This window comes from Crocodylus porosus, unplaced genomic scaffold (assembly GCF_001723895.1).
Source record: "Crocodylus porosus isolate Cpor-Errol unplaced genomic scaffold, CroPor_comp1, whole genome shotgun sequence".
In the NCBI taxonomy this organism is placed as follows: domain Eukaryota; kingdom Metazoa; phylum Chordata; order Crocodylia; family Crocodylidae; genus Crocodylus; species Crocodylus porosus.
In genome coordinates this window covers 2,303,266-2,320,949 of record NW_017728925.1, presented here as the reverse complement: position 1 = coordinate 2,320,949, position 17,684 = coordinate 2,303,266, and the positions used below count along the sequence as shown (strand labels likewise).

At 48.1% G+C, this 17,684-nt stretch overlaps 1 protein-coding gene across 1 annotated transcript; it reads right to left on the bottom strand.

The window, feature by feature from the left end:
• Positions 1-649: 649 nt before the first annotated feature.
• BSPRY (B-box and SPRY domain containing) lies at positions 650-17,210 on the bottom strand. Its single transcript, XM_019541089.1, has 6 exons — positions 17,127-17,210; positions 16,593-16,691; positions 14,764-14,994; positions 10,545-10,570; positions 8,827-8,951; positions 650-2,191 (listed from the first exon to the last, which is right to left on the bottom strand). The coding sequence occupies exons 1-6, from the start codon at positions 17,208-17,210 to the stop codon at positions 1,668-1,670; spliced, it is 1,089 nt and encodes a 362-aa protein (XP_019396634.1). The 3' UTR covers positions 650-1,667.
• Positions 17,211-17,684: the final 474 nt, after the last annotated feature.

Sequence of the window (17,684 nt, the reverse complement as noted above, 5' to 3'; positions counted from 1 at the left end):
ATCCACACAGTGCCAGTCCTGAAGAAGCTGGTGTTTCTTGGAAAGTCTGTACCTCAGGCATGACCCTGGCAATACATCCCGTGTTATCTACCCCCAACACCTTTCACCATCATGCTTACACTGTACTTGAGCAAACTGCGCAAAGCTTCCCACAGAGCCACCAGTGCGCGGCATCACTGGGAATGTTGGAAAAGAAAGCAGCTCAGTGTTTGCTGCTCAGCTGGGAATGAAAGAGCCAGTGGCCATTTCTTTGCCCAAGTCTTGGCAGGTGCCTTTCAAAATGCTGCTCACAGTGGTTAAGGGCTGTTGGTTTGGCTCCTATTTCACCCAGGAGAGCATACAAAGCACCAACAGACTCTCCGTGTGCATGAAAAAGGCCTAAAAGATTGCAAAGAATAATTTTTCCAATGATTTAGTAGGTCTAATAAAAGATATCACACCTACCTAAAAAGCCTAGTCTGCTCGCAGTGGTTGCCACATGGCTGCTAGTGACTGCTTCAGCCGCCCTGTGACAGGGCCACTGCCAGCTGCAGTGAAGACCAGTCCTGAGAGCCTGCAATGTTCAGGGGATTAAAAAATAAAGGGAGTTGACCCCAACTGACTGGGTCACATCTTTCTTCTAAACCTACGTTGTAGCCAGACCTTCCAATGAAGGGTTTCATACTGTGTTTATTGAGGGGCTTTTCTCTGGCTCTGATCTCTCCAGACCTGGGCAGCTCACATGCATTCACTAACTTAGCCTTCCCACATTGCTCTGTGGGATGAAAGAGCAGCCGTCATATCAGAGGGGTAACCTGACTCATCCCAGTCTGAACCACTTCCACAGCCAGGTCCGCATGCAAGACAGAGTACTCTTCCTGTGATGGCTGAGTTAGTGGTGAAATTCATCTTCCACCATAGGCACCTTCACTTGTTTCTTGCATAATTTTTCCCCAAGGAGGCAGGTGGCAGGGTCCCCAAGGTCACTACACCAATGCTTTCTGCTGGGACAACAAGTACGCTTTGCAGACACAGAACAGAGCACAGAAAGGGTCAGGCTGAAACAAAACAAAGAATTCAAGTGGGGGCCCAGAACATTAGAAAAGGGGCAAATATAGCCCCAGCTTTAAATGAAGATGACCATGGGCATGACAAGTAGGGCAGTCTAAGTTGGATGCCTGGAATAACACTGAAGCATTTCATCAATCAGTCTGTAAGTATCCAGAGAATAAGGAGGTGATAAGTAACAGCCAACATGGATGCATCAATAGCAACTCATACCTGGCCAACCTAGTTACCTTCTCAAACAAGGTGACAGGCCTCATGGATGGTGGAGGGGCTTGGCAAGTCCTAGATGCGAGACACCTCACATCTTTTAATACCATCTCCCATTACTTTCTAAGAAAAACAGGTCTAGATGGAACTACTGTAAGGTGGGTGCACAACTGATTAAATCATCATGCTTGTGGAGTAGCCATCAACCACAGATGAAAAGTAAAGAGCAGGTATCTGGGGTGAAGGCAGGATTCAACCATGTGCCAGTGCACTTAGGCTACCCATCCCATCCTGGCTACTTGCCACCAAAGAAGATACTTCTGGGGTCTGTTCTGTGCTTTACATATGTGGGGAAAGCTTCTTTGGTTTTCCCCACGAAGGAGGAGCTTGAACATCTGTCCTGCCAGGCCTGCTCACTGTACAAGAGAGATACTCTGGTCAGCCACAGCCAGGACGGGATAGATGGGCTCAGTGAAGGTTTCTCGGTGGGAGTGAAGGATGATGCAGGAGTTAGGGTCATAAAACAGAACCTCTCCCCCATCAAAGTCAACCAGGACCCCAATCTGCATGGGGCATTTGATCAGCTCCACAGTCTGATGTTGGCTGTCATGTGAGAACGTGAACTCCTTGTCATAGCGGGAGAACACCCATGAGCAGCTGTTGTAGCCCAGCCGGGCTTCATCTCCAGACCCTTTGCGCTGCAAGGAGCCATAGGAAACCCCCAGCTTATACGCACAGCTCTTCTCCACGCTGACCCTCCAGGCATGGATCCCTTTGTGAAAGGCCTTGGCAGCCAAGGCATTGGGCCAGTGATCGAAGCGGTCAGGGCAGGCTGGGTAGGTCTTTGCTTTGGGGCTGAATGTCAAGGTCTTCTTGTCTTCCGACAGGGCCAGGCGGGGGCTGATAGTTTTCTCATCCACACAAATTTCTTCTGAACCTGCCAGGGAAGCAAAACAATGAGCACAGGTTCCGCAGCTGAGGCAATGGCACTTGGTTAGGCAAGGGGGATCAAAGCTCAGCAGCAGAACTAATTTGGCATTGTTATTCCTGTGGCCGTTCAGGCTGGGCTGAGGCTGGGTGGGGCAGGGAAATTCCTTCAGCTGCTGCCCATACAGCACCTAGGCCTAGGGGGATGAAACGTCCTAAACCCCGGGCTGTCAGTCAGACCAGCACCTCTCACCTGCACAGAATTCACAATCTAAACCATTAAGCTGGCCAGAGTGTCTGAGAACCCAGGGCCAATAATGAGCTGGAATAGAGCAGGGAGTGGAGCCAGGCAGCGGGCTTAGCTGACAGGGAGGCTACATCCCAGGACAAAGAGGATTCTGGGATCTCGGAGGTTTCCACTCAGACTCTTTAGACCAGCTTTTCTCAAACTGGGTCATGACCCAAAAAGTGGGTCACAAGAATATATGAAAGGATCGTGAACAAAACTTTAAAAAAATGGATCAACAAATTTAAAAAATGGATTCTCCTTTAAAGGAGAAAAATGTGGGAAACTGCGGCTTTTCCCTTGCAGACTGGCAGAGCTCCAGCCTTCAAGGGCTGCTTGGGGCTGGGGGGAGTGAGAGGAGGGCGATTAGGCAGGGGGTGCTGTGTGCATGTGCACGCACACATGCATGTGGCACCCCGCAGTGTGGAGAGCAATTCCCACAGCTCCCCGCAGGTAAATCTACCTCCTCTCTGGAGCAGAGCCATGGCTTGAGGGGAGTGGCGGTGGCAGCTCAACCAGGGTTGCAGGGTAGAGTCATAGCTAGTGCATGAGCAGCTGGTGGCGAGAGAAGGTGAGGGCTGGGCACCCCCCACCCCCAATCTGTTACTTCCTGTGCTGCTGGCAGCATGGCTAGTGTGGGGGCTCAGGCAGCAGTGGCAGCAATAAGTCTTGCCACACTGCTCTACCCTCCTGTGCCAAGTCCCATCTGTTGGGCTGTGGAGGTGGCTCCTGCCCGTGCCAGCATAGCCAGGCTGCAGCCCCATGCCCACTGTGGATACACAAATCTGGGAGGGGCATGTGCCCCCTCATGCTCCACACCCACACCCCACACACTGTGGGGCTGGGGCCTGGGGCAGGGGGCTATGGGTTGGGGGTGATGGGCACCAGCAGGGCCAGGGGACTGTTTTCTACTTAAACTATTTACTGGGTTGGGACTGGCCATCAATGTTTACAAATGAGTCGTGGTTCAAAAAAGGTTGAGAACCACTGCTTTAGGCTTCTCACCACATCTCACAATCCCTGCCTGCGGTTTATGGTACCATGCCCTGCACTGCAGGATATTTCTTCCACAGTCCCAGATGGGCTGCACAGGGCGACTGTCCTCAGCAGATCCAAAGCCTAGGTACAAAGCTGCCTGCGTGGTTGCCCAACATCTCTGTTCTTTTTGCTTTTCAAATTCTCTGAGTAAGGAACAGAAAAGGTGACGCTACTTGGGTCACCTCAGCCACTACCGGGGCGGGGTTTCTTTGCCTTGCTCTTTCCCTCCACTTACTTGCTTTGTGTCTTGAATCATCACTATAGAAACTAGGCAGACAGCAAGTGAACCACCTCCTTTCACAGTCACCACAAGGCTCAGCCCTGCTACACTTGTGGGAAAGAGCTTGCTTATCCTGGGCAGATTCTGACTGGTGCCCAGCACCCTAAACTGCTGTTTCAGCCCCTCACAGGATTGGGCCATCAGAGAGTACAAACCAATATGCAGAACCCAAAGCATGGCAGTCCAAAGCCTGCTGCCAGTGACTCCAAAGCGGGCAGGGGCAGACCCCAGGTGCCCTCAGCAATGGTGGGAACCCAGCATTTGCTTCTGAATTAGCCTCTACCTGATCCTCCAGCAGCATGGCAGTAAGGCAGCCCGATGCAGTTAATTGCAGCAGCTTGAAGTGAGAGAACTATGGCTTTTGCTTAAACCCTAGCTTCTGACATTACTTGAATTAGGAGAATAGCATCAGTTGTAGCAAGGCAGGATGAAAATGCCCCCTGCATTCAGCACAGATGGTACATTACACATGACGTGGTAGCTTTGGGTGAGGGGGGCCCTTGACTGTTTTCCAGTCCCTGTTCCCAAGGTATATGCAACTTCACCCAGATGAGAGACACACTGACAACATGCCAGAAGCCTACAAGCTGCACTTAATTCTTACGAAGCAGAGGAGGATACAACTGCCCTTATCTGTAATGCAGAGGGGGAGCCCACAGAGATTACACACATCTCCCTTCTGAATCTAGGCAGAGCACTGCAGGCTGGGGTTTGTGCTTTAGGGCTTATCTGCATGGGAAAAGTTTGCTCATAGAATATTTATACCAGACTAACACTCTGTATGAACACACCTTTCCTGAAAGATGAGCATCCAAGCAAGGAGCTATACAGTATGACCTACACTGTTAGAATTCCTGGGTATAGAAGCCTTTCATCCTAATGAATTCCTCTATAGAAGAGGCCAAACCAGATGCTCCTGGTTCAGAATCTGAGCTATGTTTTAAAAGGTCCTCTTTATTTGATCTACTCTGTGTCCCCAAGCGTTTATACCATGCCAACCCACCAATCACTATGGTTGCTGGGTCCTCATACATAGTTGAGGATAGTACTTCTTCTGGAGAGACCATCTGCTATACAGATCATTTCAGTCTGGCTGTTCATTATTTGTGCATTACGGGCAGTGCATTATTTCTATTTAAAAAATCCCAGCCTGCATCTTCAAGCCAGCATATTTGAATTTAGACTCCTAAATTAACCTGGAATTAGGGCTGAAATCCTGGACTTAACAAAACCACCATTGCTCTGGATATTTGTAAAGCAATGTCCTACCCTGCGCTTCTAAGAGCATACAAGCATGTCAAGCCATTGTAACATGGAAGAGATGTGACACCACTTAAGATGTTTATCCCCTTTTTGAACTTCACACCCAAGCTGTGTTTCTAGGCAGTTTCACTTTTACTTCCTGCCCACTGACAGACCCCAAAGTTGTAATATCTGGGCTGCAAACACTGCTGGGGATACATTGTCCAAAGAGAATTTCTTCTTAAGGCCACGAAACAATAGATGTTACACCCTTGCCAACCCAAAATCTTCAAAAGCCACAAATCTGCCCCCAAAATCAAAAGAGTACCTTAAAAAAATCCAATTATTTTTAAAACTCACATTTGGGTTCTTTTTCTTTACTTCATTTTACCACACTCACATGGAGCACCCTACAAACAAAAGGGCTAAAAGCTCTCTCTCAAAATGAAGTTCCCAACCAGTTGCCTGCAGGAGCTAGGACTTCAAGTAAAATAATTAATCACAAAATGCAATAAAAAGTTAGGCAGGCATGGTTCTTTGGGTATATGTGGTATCTTTTATTAGACCAACTAAATAGTTGGGAACATAGAACTGGACGGGGTCTTCTGGACTCTCAAATCCAGTCCTCCACATGGGCAGACAACAAACACACACAAAGCATAGCACCTGAAAAACCAAGAACATCCTACAACATGCCGTAGGTGGAGAGGACGTTGAGAGAGCTGACAAGTTGCATTCAACATTAGCTAAGTTTTTAAAGCCATGGGGCTCAGCTCTGTGCTGGTGCTGTGGCAAGGGGCTTGCTTCATTTCTGTATCTTAGATCCTCTCTTCATAGTATCCCCTGCTCAAACAAACAATGGTGGCATGTATTGTAACCAGGCAGTTAGGTCACCAGGACATTGTCTTTTAAAGAGAAACGCACGAAATTACTGTAATACTGCTGCCTGGTGTCACTGTGTCCGCTGAACTGAGCAGGTGAGAGCTTGGTACATTTGAAAAGCCTTGTTAACAAAAAAAACTCTGTTTCATTCATTGTGCAGACCTCCAATGCTATGAGCAAATTAAATGAAAACAGAAGAAGAAATGAACTATGACTTTCATACAGAATAATGCAAAAAAGAAAAAGTGCTACCTATAGACTTGGAAACCAGGAGCATTGCACAAAACTAGACTAGGAAGAATGAGTTAACACTGTTCATCTTTGCAGCTTCTGAGGCAGAAACAAGGTCAGTGGGCCAAAATACTTTTCATATGTATAACAGGCTAAAAGACAGGGGTGCCTGAAAAGTATTGGCCCCTAGTGACAAGTTCAGTGAAACAGAGGGGGAAAAGCTCAAAACAGCCTGCCTAGACTTATTTGAGGTATACTGATTTCCAAGAAACAACACAAGAAAAACATTCTGTGTGAAGAAACAAGGGCCTACTAAAATGATTGGTGGGTAACCCAGCAACAGCTGGTAATAAGAGATTTTCATATGGAACAATAGGACCTTAATGAAATCTACCTAAAAAGAAGGAAAATTTTTCTAATGGCAGACAAAGTTAGCATCAGGAAGCCATTGGGGCAGGCAGAGTATGTGAAACAGCCAAAGAGCAGGTTAAATTATTTGTCAACCCCAGTCCTAACATGTATGTGATAAACCAGAAGGTTCTGTTACACACACACACACACACACACACACGCATGCACAAACAGAGGAAAGGATGCAACAGCTGGCCACTTGCCACAACACTGCATCAAAAGAGCATGTAGCAAAGGCTCAGACTGAGCAGTTTTGCAGTACATGGGGATGGCATCATGTAGAGCACAAGGAATGCCCAGGACTGGGGAAGATGCTCACAAAGTACCACAAAGCCAAACCACTCTGCAGGAGCAAACCACAGAGGCAAACAAAAGGACTTAGCTCATTGTGCAGGCTATCAGAGAACCATTCCCCTACACCTCCCACCAAAAGGAGGGCACCTCCACAACCAGGATGCAGCAAATTTTTGGCTGTGGTGCCGATTAGGGGGAAAGGATCATGATGAGGCACTGTCATTAGGATAGTAATCAGGCCCAGAAGAAATGCCCATAAAATTCAAAATGGATGCCAGAGCACAAGTAAACGGCATCCAGGAGATAGACACCAGGAAGTTTAGCTGACACCACAACACTCTTATCATACATCCCTGAGGAGTTAGCAGGACACGGAGGGCATTCACTCCACATAATGAGGAAATTCAGTGTTAAGTACAGATCAGTGGTTTTCAACCTTTTTAGACTCAAGGTCCCCCTCATTAGATTCAAGACCCACCTCAGAACATGCCAGCTGTTAGCTTTCACTCATTTTTTGACAACAAAAGAAATAATAAAGTAGTTCTTCTGTTGCCAAGAACTCAGAAAGGTCACAACAGGTCAGAATGGGTTTGATGCTATGGATTCCTTTTTGGAATTTGTATTTATCTGGTGAATCACCTGTAGGTGTTTGCACACCTAACAGTGCTACTATTACGCAACACACTTCAGTAACCTTAAAAGGATCTCATGGCACCCCAGGGTGCCAACAGCACCAAGACTGAGAATCACCAGTTGCAGTAGAAAAATACCAACATTGTTGTGGTCTGCACTTGCACTGATCTAAACAAAGTGATAATGTTTAAGTCCTACAGTCAGTCCACTCTAAAGGATATCCCTGACATGCTGTCTGCAGCAAGCATATTGAATGTTGCATCTGAATATTGTTAGATGAGAACAAACAAAGAAAGCATTGAGTTAGACACTTGAAACACTCTATTGGGATAAAAGCGCTGAGAACACCCTCTGGTATGATCACATTGAAAAATGAGACCTGATCCAAACAGCAAAGTGAAAGTGATAATGCAGTCATCAGCACTGACATGGCCTGCACAAGAACAAGCTCTCTTGGCCATTACAGACTTTCAGAATGGGAAAAGAAAACAAAAAAACCCAAACCTTGAGTTATCAGTGGAGAAGGGAACAGTGCTGGAAGAAAATGCATCCGGGACACAATTCTTGAAGGACACCTCAGTTTGGTACTATTCAAAAAACGGCCCAAAGAAATGGGTATCTTACCAAACATGAGTGCAAGGAACTACTGATGATGCATGATGCCCCTGGCAGAACCTGGTAGCTATTGCCAACTCTGTTACAATGCACAACATTATGCTTATAGCCACGCGTACAAGCAGCAACACATATACTTCACTCAAACTCAAAGAATAGAAAGTCTAAATATATCCTGCTGCTGTTACTAAATGTGACCATTAATAAATGCATCTTGAAACTACTCTTTATTTGGAAGATGCATTGTATTGCTGCAGTTACCTGGTGTGCTGTCCTTTTATGAGAGGCACAGGATATGACTGAGATCATTGCTACTGGGTTGCTCTCTGTGCAGCCTGATCTGGGCAGCAATTAACAAGATGCTTTTGAGAGCCCTGACCACTAAACCCCATTTAGTTCACCCTGTCCCCTGGGGCTCTCCACTGTTGTGAGCAGTCTGAACCAAGACAATAGCATTTCCGTCCTCTTCAGAGCCCACTGCTGCTGTGGAAGCTGTGACTGTCTGGAGATGAATACCTGCTAAGGGACATTCCTGTCTCTGGGTTCCACTTGCACATTTACACACCAAGAATCCCAGGCATGCTTTGAAGTTATATATTTATTCCTAACACCCATTTGCTTTTAAGTGTGTGAACCTGAGGCAGACAATAACAAACAGGCAGGATGTTTTCTTGAGTGCAGATTCAATCGCTTTCGCCAAGAGATCCCAGAAGGACATGAGCCAGGCACTGACCTGTTGTACAGCAGAGAACAGCAGAAGCCCATAATCGGTGCAATAACGGACTCTGAACACACTTCTGATTAAAATTTAACTTCTCCGACTCCTGCGGTTCCAAGATCCCCTCTGCTGCCTCCGTCCTGGCAAAGGAAACAAAGAGTTATTTTGAAGAGTGTTGCTTTATTGAGAGATGCTTACATAAGCCATCTGTCCTTAAGAAGTGTGACAGAGATATTGAGCCAGACTCAGTCCCAGGAGCAGTGCTGACTGCAGAGGAATTACACAGGGGACATGGCGGCCTCTTTACCTGGAAGCCCAAGTGATATTTTCTGTTGACTTTGATTACAGGCATTTAAAAAAAGCTGTTGATATTTTACAATAAAATCCCAAAAGGCTGAGAATCAACAGCTTCACTGCTCAGTTGACACAGAATAAATAGCTCTGACACAAGCCCACAAAACACAGGAGAATGCAGCCAACATGGTGAGATGGGTAAATTAGATTTCCTTGTGAGGTCTCCCACAAACAAAGCATCATTGTTACAAAGGAGGGATAGACAGTAAAAGAACAGGCCAAGACTCCTGATGTATTTAACATGGCATAGAAAGAGACCTGAAGGCCTGACAAGTTTGTGCAGTGAGCAGTGCATACATGAATTTTATCAGGTTTGTAAGGAAAGACTGAGCCCTTGAAGTCTGCTACTAATAATCTGCTCTACAGTCTTTTTTATTCACTGAAACTAAACATAAAGCAAAAAAAAACCCCAACAAGTATCTGGGGAGAGTAGTCCAACAGGCAGATCCTGCACTGAACAGTACAATAATTAGAGTATTGCCACAGGGTGCAAAACCTGGGCAGGACCAGATTTCTAAAGGTATTTACCAGTAAGTGACTGTCACTGCAAAACCTTCCAAAATCCAGCCCTGGATTTGTGTTTTAGCAGATGGCAGCTCAAGGTCAGTTCCAGCCTATAAATACACCTGGTTCTCCATTTTCAGGTGCTTCATGAATGACTTCTCTGTTTAATAAGGAGGCTGCTAGAATGCAAAGCCCTGTGTGAGGGAGTTCATAGACAACTCTGAATGATGCTTCCCTCTGTGAGTGTCCCAAATATACCCACAGAACAGGAGTACTGAAGGCTCTGTAGAATAGTCTCTACCTCCTGTCAACGTGCCAGGTGAGGATGTGATCCATCACTGACTCGACTCAAGGGAAGTTTCTCCACCAGATTTAGTAGGACCTAAATAGTAGATAAGCAAATAATCTACAGAGAGTGAGAGTCTGTGCCCTGCATTCAGGCCCACGCATGTATGCGAGTGTGCCCGTGTCAACATACATATCAGTTTTAATCTGTGCAGACACATATGCATAGATGCTAGGGTCAGAACGGACCTCAACAGATCATTGAGTCACATGCCCTAGCCACTGTGGTTTCTTGGTCCCATATAAAACAGCAAAGGTTTTCATATCTAAGCCATAAAACAGCATGCAAGGCAGAGCCTTAGTATGACATTCTGGGCAAGGGACATTAATTTGCATGACGACTTAGCTCCCTTGTGCAACGTCCTGAACAAAAGCTGCAGTGGCAAGGAAAAGGTCAGCATCACCTTCTGCCTGAGCAGTGGCATACTGCTCAATGCTGCATGCAACCTGAAGCCTGGGCACAGGTGGGTCAGCTAATAGTGCAAGTAAGAACCAGCCTGGAAAAGGTCTATGCATGGTTGATTACTAACCTCTCGAAGATCTCCTGCTCTGCATGCTGGGGACAAAAAGAGAGAGAGAAAGTGACCAAGGTTGTAATCTTCACAAATAAAATCCCAACCCTGGAGACTTGTCCATGTCTCACTGTTTGGAAAGTTCACCTATTCGCCTTCCATTGTGATGCCCAAGTGTCCCCAGACCCATCAATGTATAGGATCCTTCCAGACAGATCAATCCCATTTTTGAAAGAGCCACTCAGATACCACGTGAAGAACTGCTGCAGTACAAAACAAAATCCCCACAAATCGCACACCATTAGCTAAGACATACCATCCCTCCCTGGAACCTGTATGGTAAATCCTCAAACAATTGCAACCCATACTAAAATAAGATCCAGTTCTTAAAGAGATTGTCCCAGAACCATCCATCTTAGCCTTTAAGCAAGCACCGAACCTTGCCAATCTCATCATCAGAAGCAAACGTCCTGTAGCCCAAAACGCACCAAATGGATCCAGAGCATGCCAAGACAAAAAATGTAAAACTTCCAACACATCTCCACCCTCCCCACAATAACTACACCCCACAAAAGAACCATCACCAATCCTAGATCTTACACCTGAACCTCCAGAAGTGTTACATATCTCATCTAGTTCACTAAATGCCCTGATGGAAAATATGTAGGAGAAACCAAACAACTGTGTACTAGACTGAACGTGCACCGAAAATCTATCAAAGACAAAAGCACCCAATTACCTGTGGGTGCACACTTCTCACAAGACAACCACTCTCTCTCCAATCTCTCAGTTCTAAACTTTAAAGGGAACTTACAAAACACCTTTTGTAGATGAGCCTACGAATTTCACTTCATAAATCTCCTGGATACAGAAGTCACGGACTTAATATAGACATTGGATTTATGGCACATTATACCCTGCCTGCCATCTGATAACCCCAGGCAACCTCTCTACATTTACCAGCTACATTCCATCACCAAGTCAACATCCCCCTTTCCCCCCACCCATACCTGTCTGTCTCACACCTATTGTTTCCCATTCCCTCTGATCCTCACTGCCACGCATTTACATTTTCACAGACCTGCATTTTGCATATTGGTTTCTATTCCATCCCCGAGTACACAAAACAAAAGCAGACTCTCCCTATACCTGAAGGAGGGTGTTCCTTGCAGAGAAGAAATTTTCCAACTATTTAGTCGGTCTAATAAAAGATATCACATTTACCCAAAGAAGCTAGTCTGCTGAGGATCCTTATAGTCAGTCCACCTTGCAGTCAGTCCACTTCAGGAATCCTCCTACCCCTATACACCAGCATATCCCAGAATGCTTTGTGATGACACCACCAATACTCTTGCTGGTGATTTGGATTAGGTGGAGTACAGCCACCCTCCCAGGGAGGCAGTAGCTTCACACCCCCATCCTTTGCTGCTGGGAGGCAGGGAGCAGATATAGCATACATCTGCTTAGTCTCTAGCATTGGGGTGGGCAAAATATGACCCACAGGCTGGATCCAGCCTGCTAAGGGATTCTGTCTAGCCCACGGTGGGTCCCTCAGCTCCATCCAGTCCAGGTACAGGGGGCAGCCTGGACCCTGGCATGTGTAAGTCCTGCTGTCCCCAGCTGTGGAGGTGCTGCCTGGCATAGCCTGCCCCATCCCCATATGCAGCTCTTGGGCACACTGGGAGACAGTCTGTGAGGCTGGGCAGTGGGGCTCTGGGGTGGGGGCAGCACAGTAGCCAGACTTGTTCTTCCTGGCAGACCCCGCCATCCCCACCACTGCTGGACCTAGCTCCACTGCCTGGCCACCCTGGGACCGTCCACCCTGCACCCACCAGTGGGGGTGCTGGACAGAGCAGGCAGGTGGGAAGGGTCTCCATGGAGACCAGCCTGGGACACATGTGGGCAGGACCCGTTTGGCCAGGCAGATGGGATGGGATGGGCCTGCAGGTGGGTGGAAGCAGCGTTTGGGAATGGGACAGGACAGATGCATGGGGCCAGGACTTGGATCACAGGGTGGTGACAGCGTGGGGCTCTGCCTCCCCTAGCCAACTGCAGCACTAGCATTTGGGGGGGGGCTGCCACCTCATGGCCTACTGGTGACAAGATGTTGCTGCATATGAGCGCCAGTGACAGTAGTGGTAGCACTGTGCACAAAGTCTCCAAAACTGAGACTCTCCCAAGAATGGTCCTAAACACTTCAGTGCTCAAGGAGCTTCTCCAGCCTCCAGGAGTCTAGACATCTCCTTGGCACCACAGTATGAAACCCCACACCCAGCCTATTTGCCAGCCATGCTTTCTCCCCCATGGTCCAAAACAGGCCACACTCATTAGTAATAGCCAGGAAGCTATAGATAAGGGATATAATTGCCCTGCTGCCTGACATCACCACAGCATTCTTCACAACAGAACGCTAAAAGGAAATTAATTTTGGTAGGACAGAATTAGCCAAGCCATTTACAGAGGCTGTGACCTTCTGCAAAACACCCCAGTGCCCTCTGCACAACTAAAATTATATACAAATTTACTAGCAGAACTATTTTTTAACATACTGGCAACTACACAGCCCTCATTGCACTTAAACCCATAGGAAGCTGAATGCATTAGCACTACCATTACTGCCCTTCATCAATTGTTTGACTCAGGATGTGCCAGAAATTGTAACTGCTATAAATCTGCCACCACACAGAGCATGTCCTAGCTTCCCATCTCGTCTGGGTGAGGCACCCAGGACTGGGAACAGATGAAAGATCTAATGAGTTCCTGTTCGCAAACAAGCTGTGACTGCCATCACCCAAAGCTTCTCTCTCTCATATTATGGATCTTGCGTTCCTCCATAAAATAAGAACCTAAGTCTTTGTACAGCATGTAATTAAGGTATGCATCTACACAAGATGCTTACTGCAGAGTTGCCTAATTAGCTCCACGGTAAAACATCACCATCTACACGAGCAGTGCTATTAGGCTGCAGTAAACTCATTAACTCTGTCATAGGACAGTACTGCCCAACATAAGTACTATTCTATGGTGGAGTTATTTACTCCACAGCAATGCACATGTAGACAGTGACTGAGGGTGGCTGGGGCACAAGGGTGCTACAGTGCATGGCTGCCTACGTGTTATCCCTGCACTGTAGCACCCTTGTGCCCCAGCCAGCCCCTCTGCAGCAGGTTGAACTAGAGCAGAGCAGCTCCAGGCTGGCAGGCTGAGCCTCCAGGTCCCTTGCCAGCTGGGGTTACGCCACTCCAACTCAACATGCTACTGTCCCAGGCACACGTGTAAACGCTGTGCCTGGGAGCAATAAACTCTGGGGCAAACCACACCATAGGTTATTCAAACACACTAACTGCATGTGTAGATGCACCCAAGGTGTGGAATTTACTATTGTTGGAGATTACAGAGTCAAATCCCAGTGCTGCCTAATTCTGTGACCAATCATATTGGCAGCTACATGGGCTAAAGTCAGCAAGTCCAGATCTCATGCTAAAGGATCCTATAAAACCATTACAGAACTAGGACAGAAAATATACTGGCCACAAGTATCTGAAGGGAAAAGAATTATTAGAGTGGCTCAAGGTGATGTAGCAAATAATAGGAGGGAACTGAGCAAAGGGGCACTCAAGCTACATGACAGAAGTGCCCTCACTTGAAAAATTGTCCAGCCATCTATCAAGTGAAAGGGTAGATGTCCTGAAGTTTGTGCCGTTTAAGGAGTAAACAGAGCACTGGAAAAGCCAAAATGTAATCCAACTGATCTAAAGGGCCTTCTTGTGCAACTAACCCCAGATGCTGAGGCCCACCCTGGCTGGTCTAGAAGGAATCATCTGCTTGCTAGGTTGAAGGGTACCTAAGGAGGACACCATGCAGCAGTTAGGATTGCTCCAAGCCAGCACTGGGTACCTGAGCTTGGGGCGCTATTCAAATATTCTACCATCACCTCAAGGGAGAACCCAGGGAGATCACATATTTCGGGAATGTCCCTTGCCTGCTCCTAGCTCTTGGAGGGAAAGCCACATTTCTCCAGGGATTCCAACCAGGATAACTGGAAGCCCCCAGCTGAAGGAGCTTGGCAGAGTCAGGCATGCAAACCCCAGTCCGTCTCTAACTCCAACTCCTCATCCTAACTGCAACTCGCTCGTAAATTGTGACACTCAGCACTCACTGGCTACAGTAAGAGAAGCCAAGCAACAGCCTAGGCCTTTCTAACCAGCCTTCCAGTACAAGAATGTGGCATCCTTACCACAAGGCCACGGTCATCCAGGTTGGTGATCATGTCCACCAGGTAGGTCCGGAGTGTGGCCAGTTTCTGCAAGGACTCAGTCCAGTGTGCTCGCTGGGTCAGGATGCTCTGGTGAGTCCTCTCCTCTTCTGTGTGTACCTTCTCCAGCAGCCTCTGCTCTTCATTCTCACACACATTTCTCACGAAGATCAGTCTCTGAATCACTGTTTCTCGGGCCCAGCTCGCTGCACTCTGCACAGCAAGGGCAGGGGAGAGAAAGCTGTCAGGCAATCCTGCCTCAGCCCAACTAAGAGCACCAGAAATGCTCAGCTGAGCTACTACTAGCACCATAGCACCAACTCTCAGTGTACTCTGCTCCCATTAACAGAGTAAATACAGCTTAAGTCAGAGTGATTATATTGATACAATCCAGCAGGAGTGAGAATCAGAACCAGCTCTATTTTCCAACCTCCCAGTCTTCCCAGCTATAGTGTTTCTATGCATTTCTTTACACCATGCTGGCAACATGTCTTAGCTGGGATGGCCCACGGCATGCCCTGCCCCCACACCCACACGTTCCACATCCAGAGTTATGAACATGCCAGTCACCCCCACTGGCTGCACTTGAGCAGGCCAGAGGTTTAGGCTTTGACAATGGCCACAGGGAGAGACCCTCGAGTGGCCTCACCAACATGTTTCCAGGTTTGGAAACCTAGAGGGCAGAGTATAATTGGATTCATCCCAAGTGGAACACACCACCACCATGCCAATGTGCCCGCTGATGTCTATCACCACAGAACCCACGTAGCAGCTCGCCAGTGAGCAGAGGCCCCAGACTTCAGTTTCATCTGTAAAGCAAGTTTCATCCCACTTGCTGCTTAGGGAGATGATCTCATGCTGATAAGCAGAGCTTGGCTCAGGAAAAAAAGCACTTACACACACACACACAAAAAACCCATTTAACCTGCAGTAGTAAGGACTGGGTCCCCAGACTTCAAACTTGCTGAGTCCCGCAAACCCTGTACTGCTCAGGATTTGGCCTAATGAAAATGTCTCTGCACTGATGTCCCATGCAGTCTTTGCAGCCCAAATATTGCAATAGGACATGAGCTGCTGGAAACAGAACTGGCCAGTCCTTTATTGCTACTGCCCCACATGAGGGAAGTAAAGACATTGCCAGCAGGAAGCTCAAAGCAGCTGGGTTCCTTGAACCATTCAGTGGCATTATGCTAACCCACGGAAAAAAAATTTTCATAAATGGGGCTGAACTAATTATCAGTCAGGCTAACATCCCATGACATGGCACCTGCAGTGCAAATAGGCCTAGAAATTAGTGTAAAATTACACTGATGCTGCCAAAGCAGAGTAATATGTACGTGGGAAGAGGCTGGCGAAACACCCACAAACTGAGCAGAGAGGAGCAGGTTCATGATCAGGGCCCAGCTCCAATGTTGATGGGACACTGGGGTGAAAGAGTGGGCATCTGTGTGACTCAATGGCACTCTGAGGGCATGATGTTAAGGCCCATATAAGACAGCATCTCTCTTGGGAGAGGCAGGATACTCAAGAACTGACCTCTCAGAAGTGCTCCTGTGCAGCCCAGCAATAGCAAGGATTGGCAGCAGCAGGCTGACCCATGGACCATAGCTGGGGTTTACTGCTGTGGGGAGCCAGGCATTATATGAGCTGTCTAAAGCAAAATGGTAACCTCAGAGTAAAGCCGCCTCAGGGACCCTCTGCAGCCAGCAGCAATATTGCTGACCTTGGGACTTTAGCCAGTGAGATGCAAGGAGGCTGCACTAACAAGCTCTAGTCCATACTACCCAACACAGGAAAGACAAGACAATTACCAGCGTGCTTTGGTTCTTCCCTGGCAGCACCTCTGCCACATACTTGGTAATCGTGGCACTCTGCAGCTGCAGCTTCTCGCACTGATCCACGATTTTGTTCTGAAACACAGAATCGCAGAGCTGAAGGCCTGGCCTCTTTGGGAGAATTCTTTGCTCGTTGGGGCTGACAAGCTCTCAGCTGGTGATGGTGTCCCAGCCAGACACGTCCCCTGCATCCAGAAAGGTCCCTCCCCTGTGTGCTTTTGGCTTGCAGCTCCATTGCCCCCAGCCATAAATGCACACTATTGGAGCAAGGAGAAAATAAAGCCCAGGCCCTTTGCTGCTTCTAAGCAAATGTCAGTATTTTCCTGGAAAAGGTCACTGAACAGGCTGGAAATGGCTCTAAAAGCTGGTGTTTTAGTCCAATAACAACTGTCCTTGTAAAGGGCTATCCTGGGCCCCTGATTACTAGCACTATCATCTGCACAGCAGACCATGGGGAAGAAAGGAAAGGCAGTGAGATAGCACTACATGCAGAACAGCTGGGTTCCTCACTGCACTGCTCTGGCACTGTGATGGGTGGGGAGAAGCCTGACGGAAATGGTCTCTGGAAATATCCCTGGGGTAGAAGTTCCCCATGACAGCCTCCTACTCGCAGTCAGAGACATATGCCGGAAGAGGGAGTGGGCAGCGCCAGGCCAGACCAGGCCAGTGCCAGCTCCCTGTGGCTGCAGGACGGCCCCTGGGGAGTTGCTGCAGCCGGACAGAAACTGGAGCAGCCCTGCAACTGCTCCAGCTTAAGTCAGGACCAGGCAGCTTCTCGCCTGGGCTCTTAAAGTTGCCCTCGCCTCCTCTTGCAGCACAGCTCAGCCACAACAGAGCCCCTGGTGCCTGTAACAGGACAATCCCCGGGGTCCTCAGGACTACTTCGGTGGATCTCGAGGTGTGGCTCCCCCCCTTCCGGAGGCTTCTGGCACCTGCGTGGCCTCAGGGACACTCCCAGGGCTGCCCGACACCCTCCCACGTCTCCCGCGCACCGGCGGAGGTGCAAGGCTGCCCGGCACGTGGCCACGCCGCTCTCTGCCGTGGGTGGAGGCGGCTTTTTTCCATTCG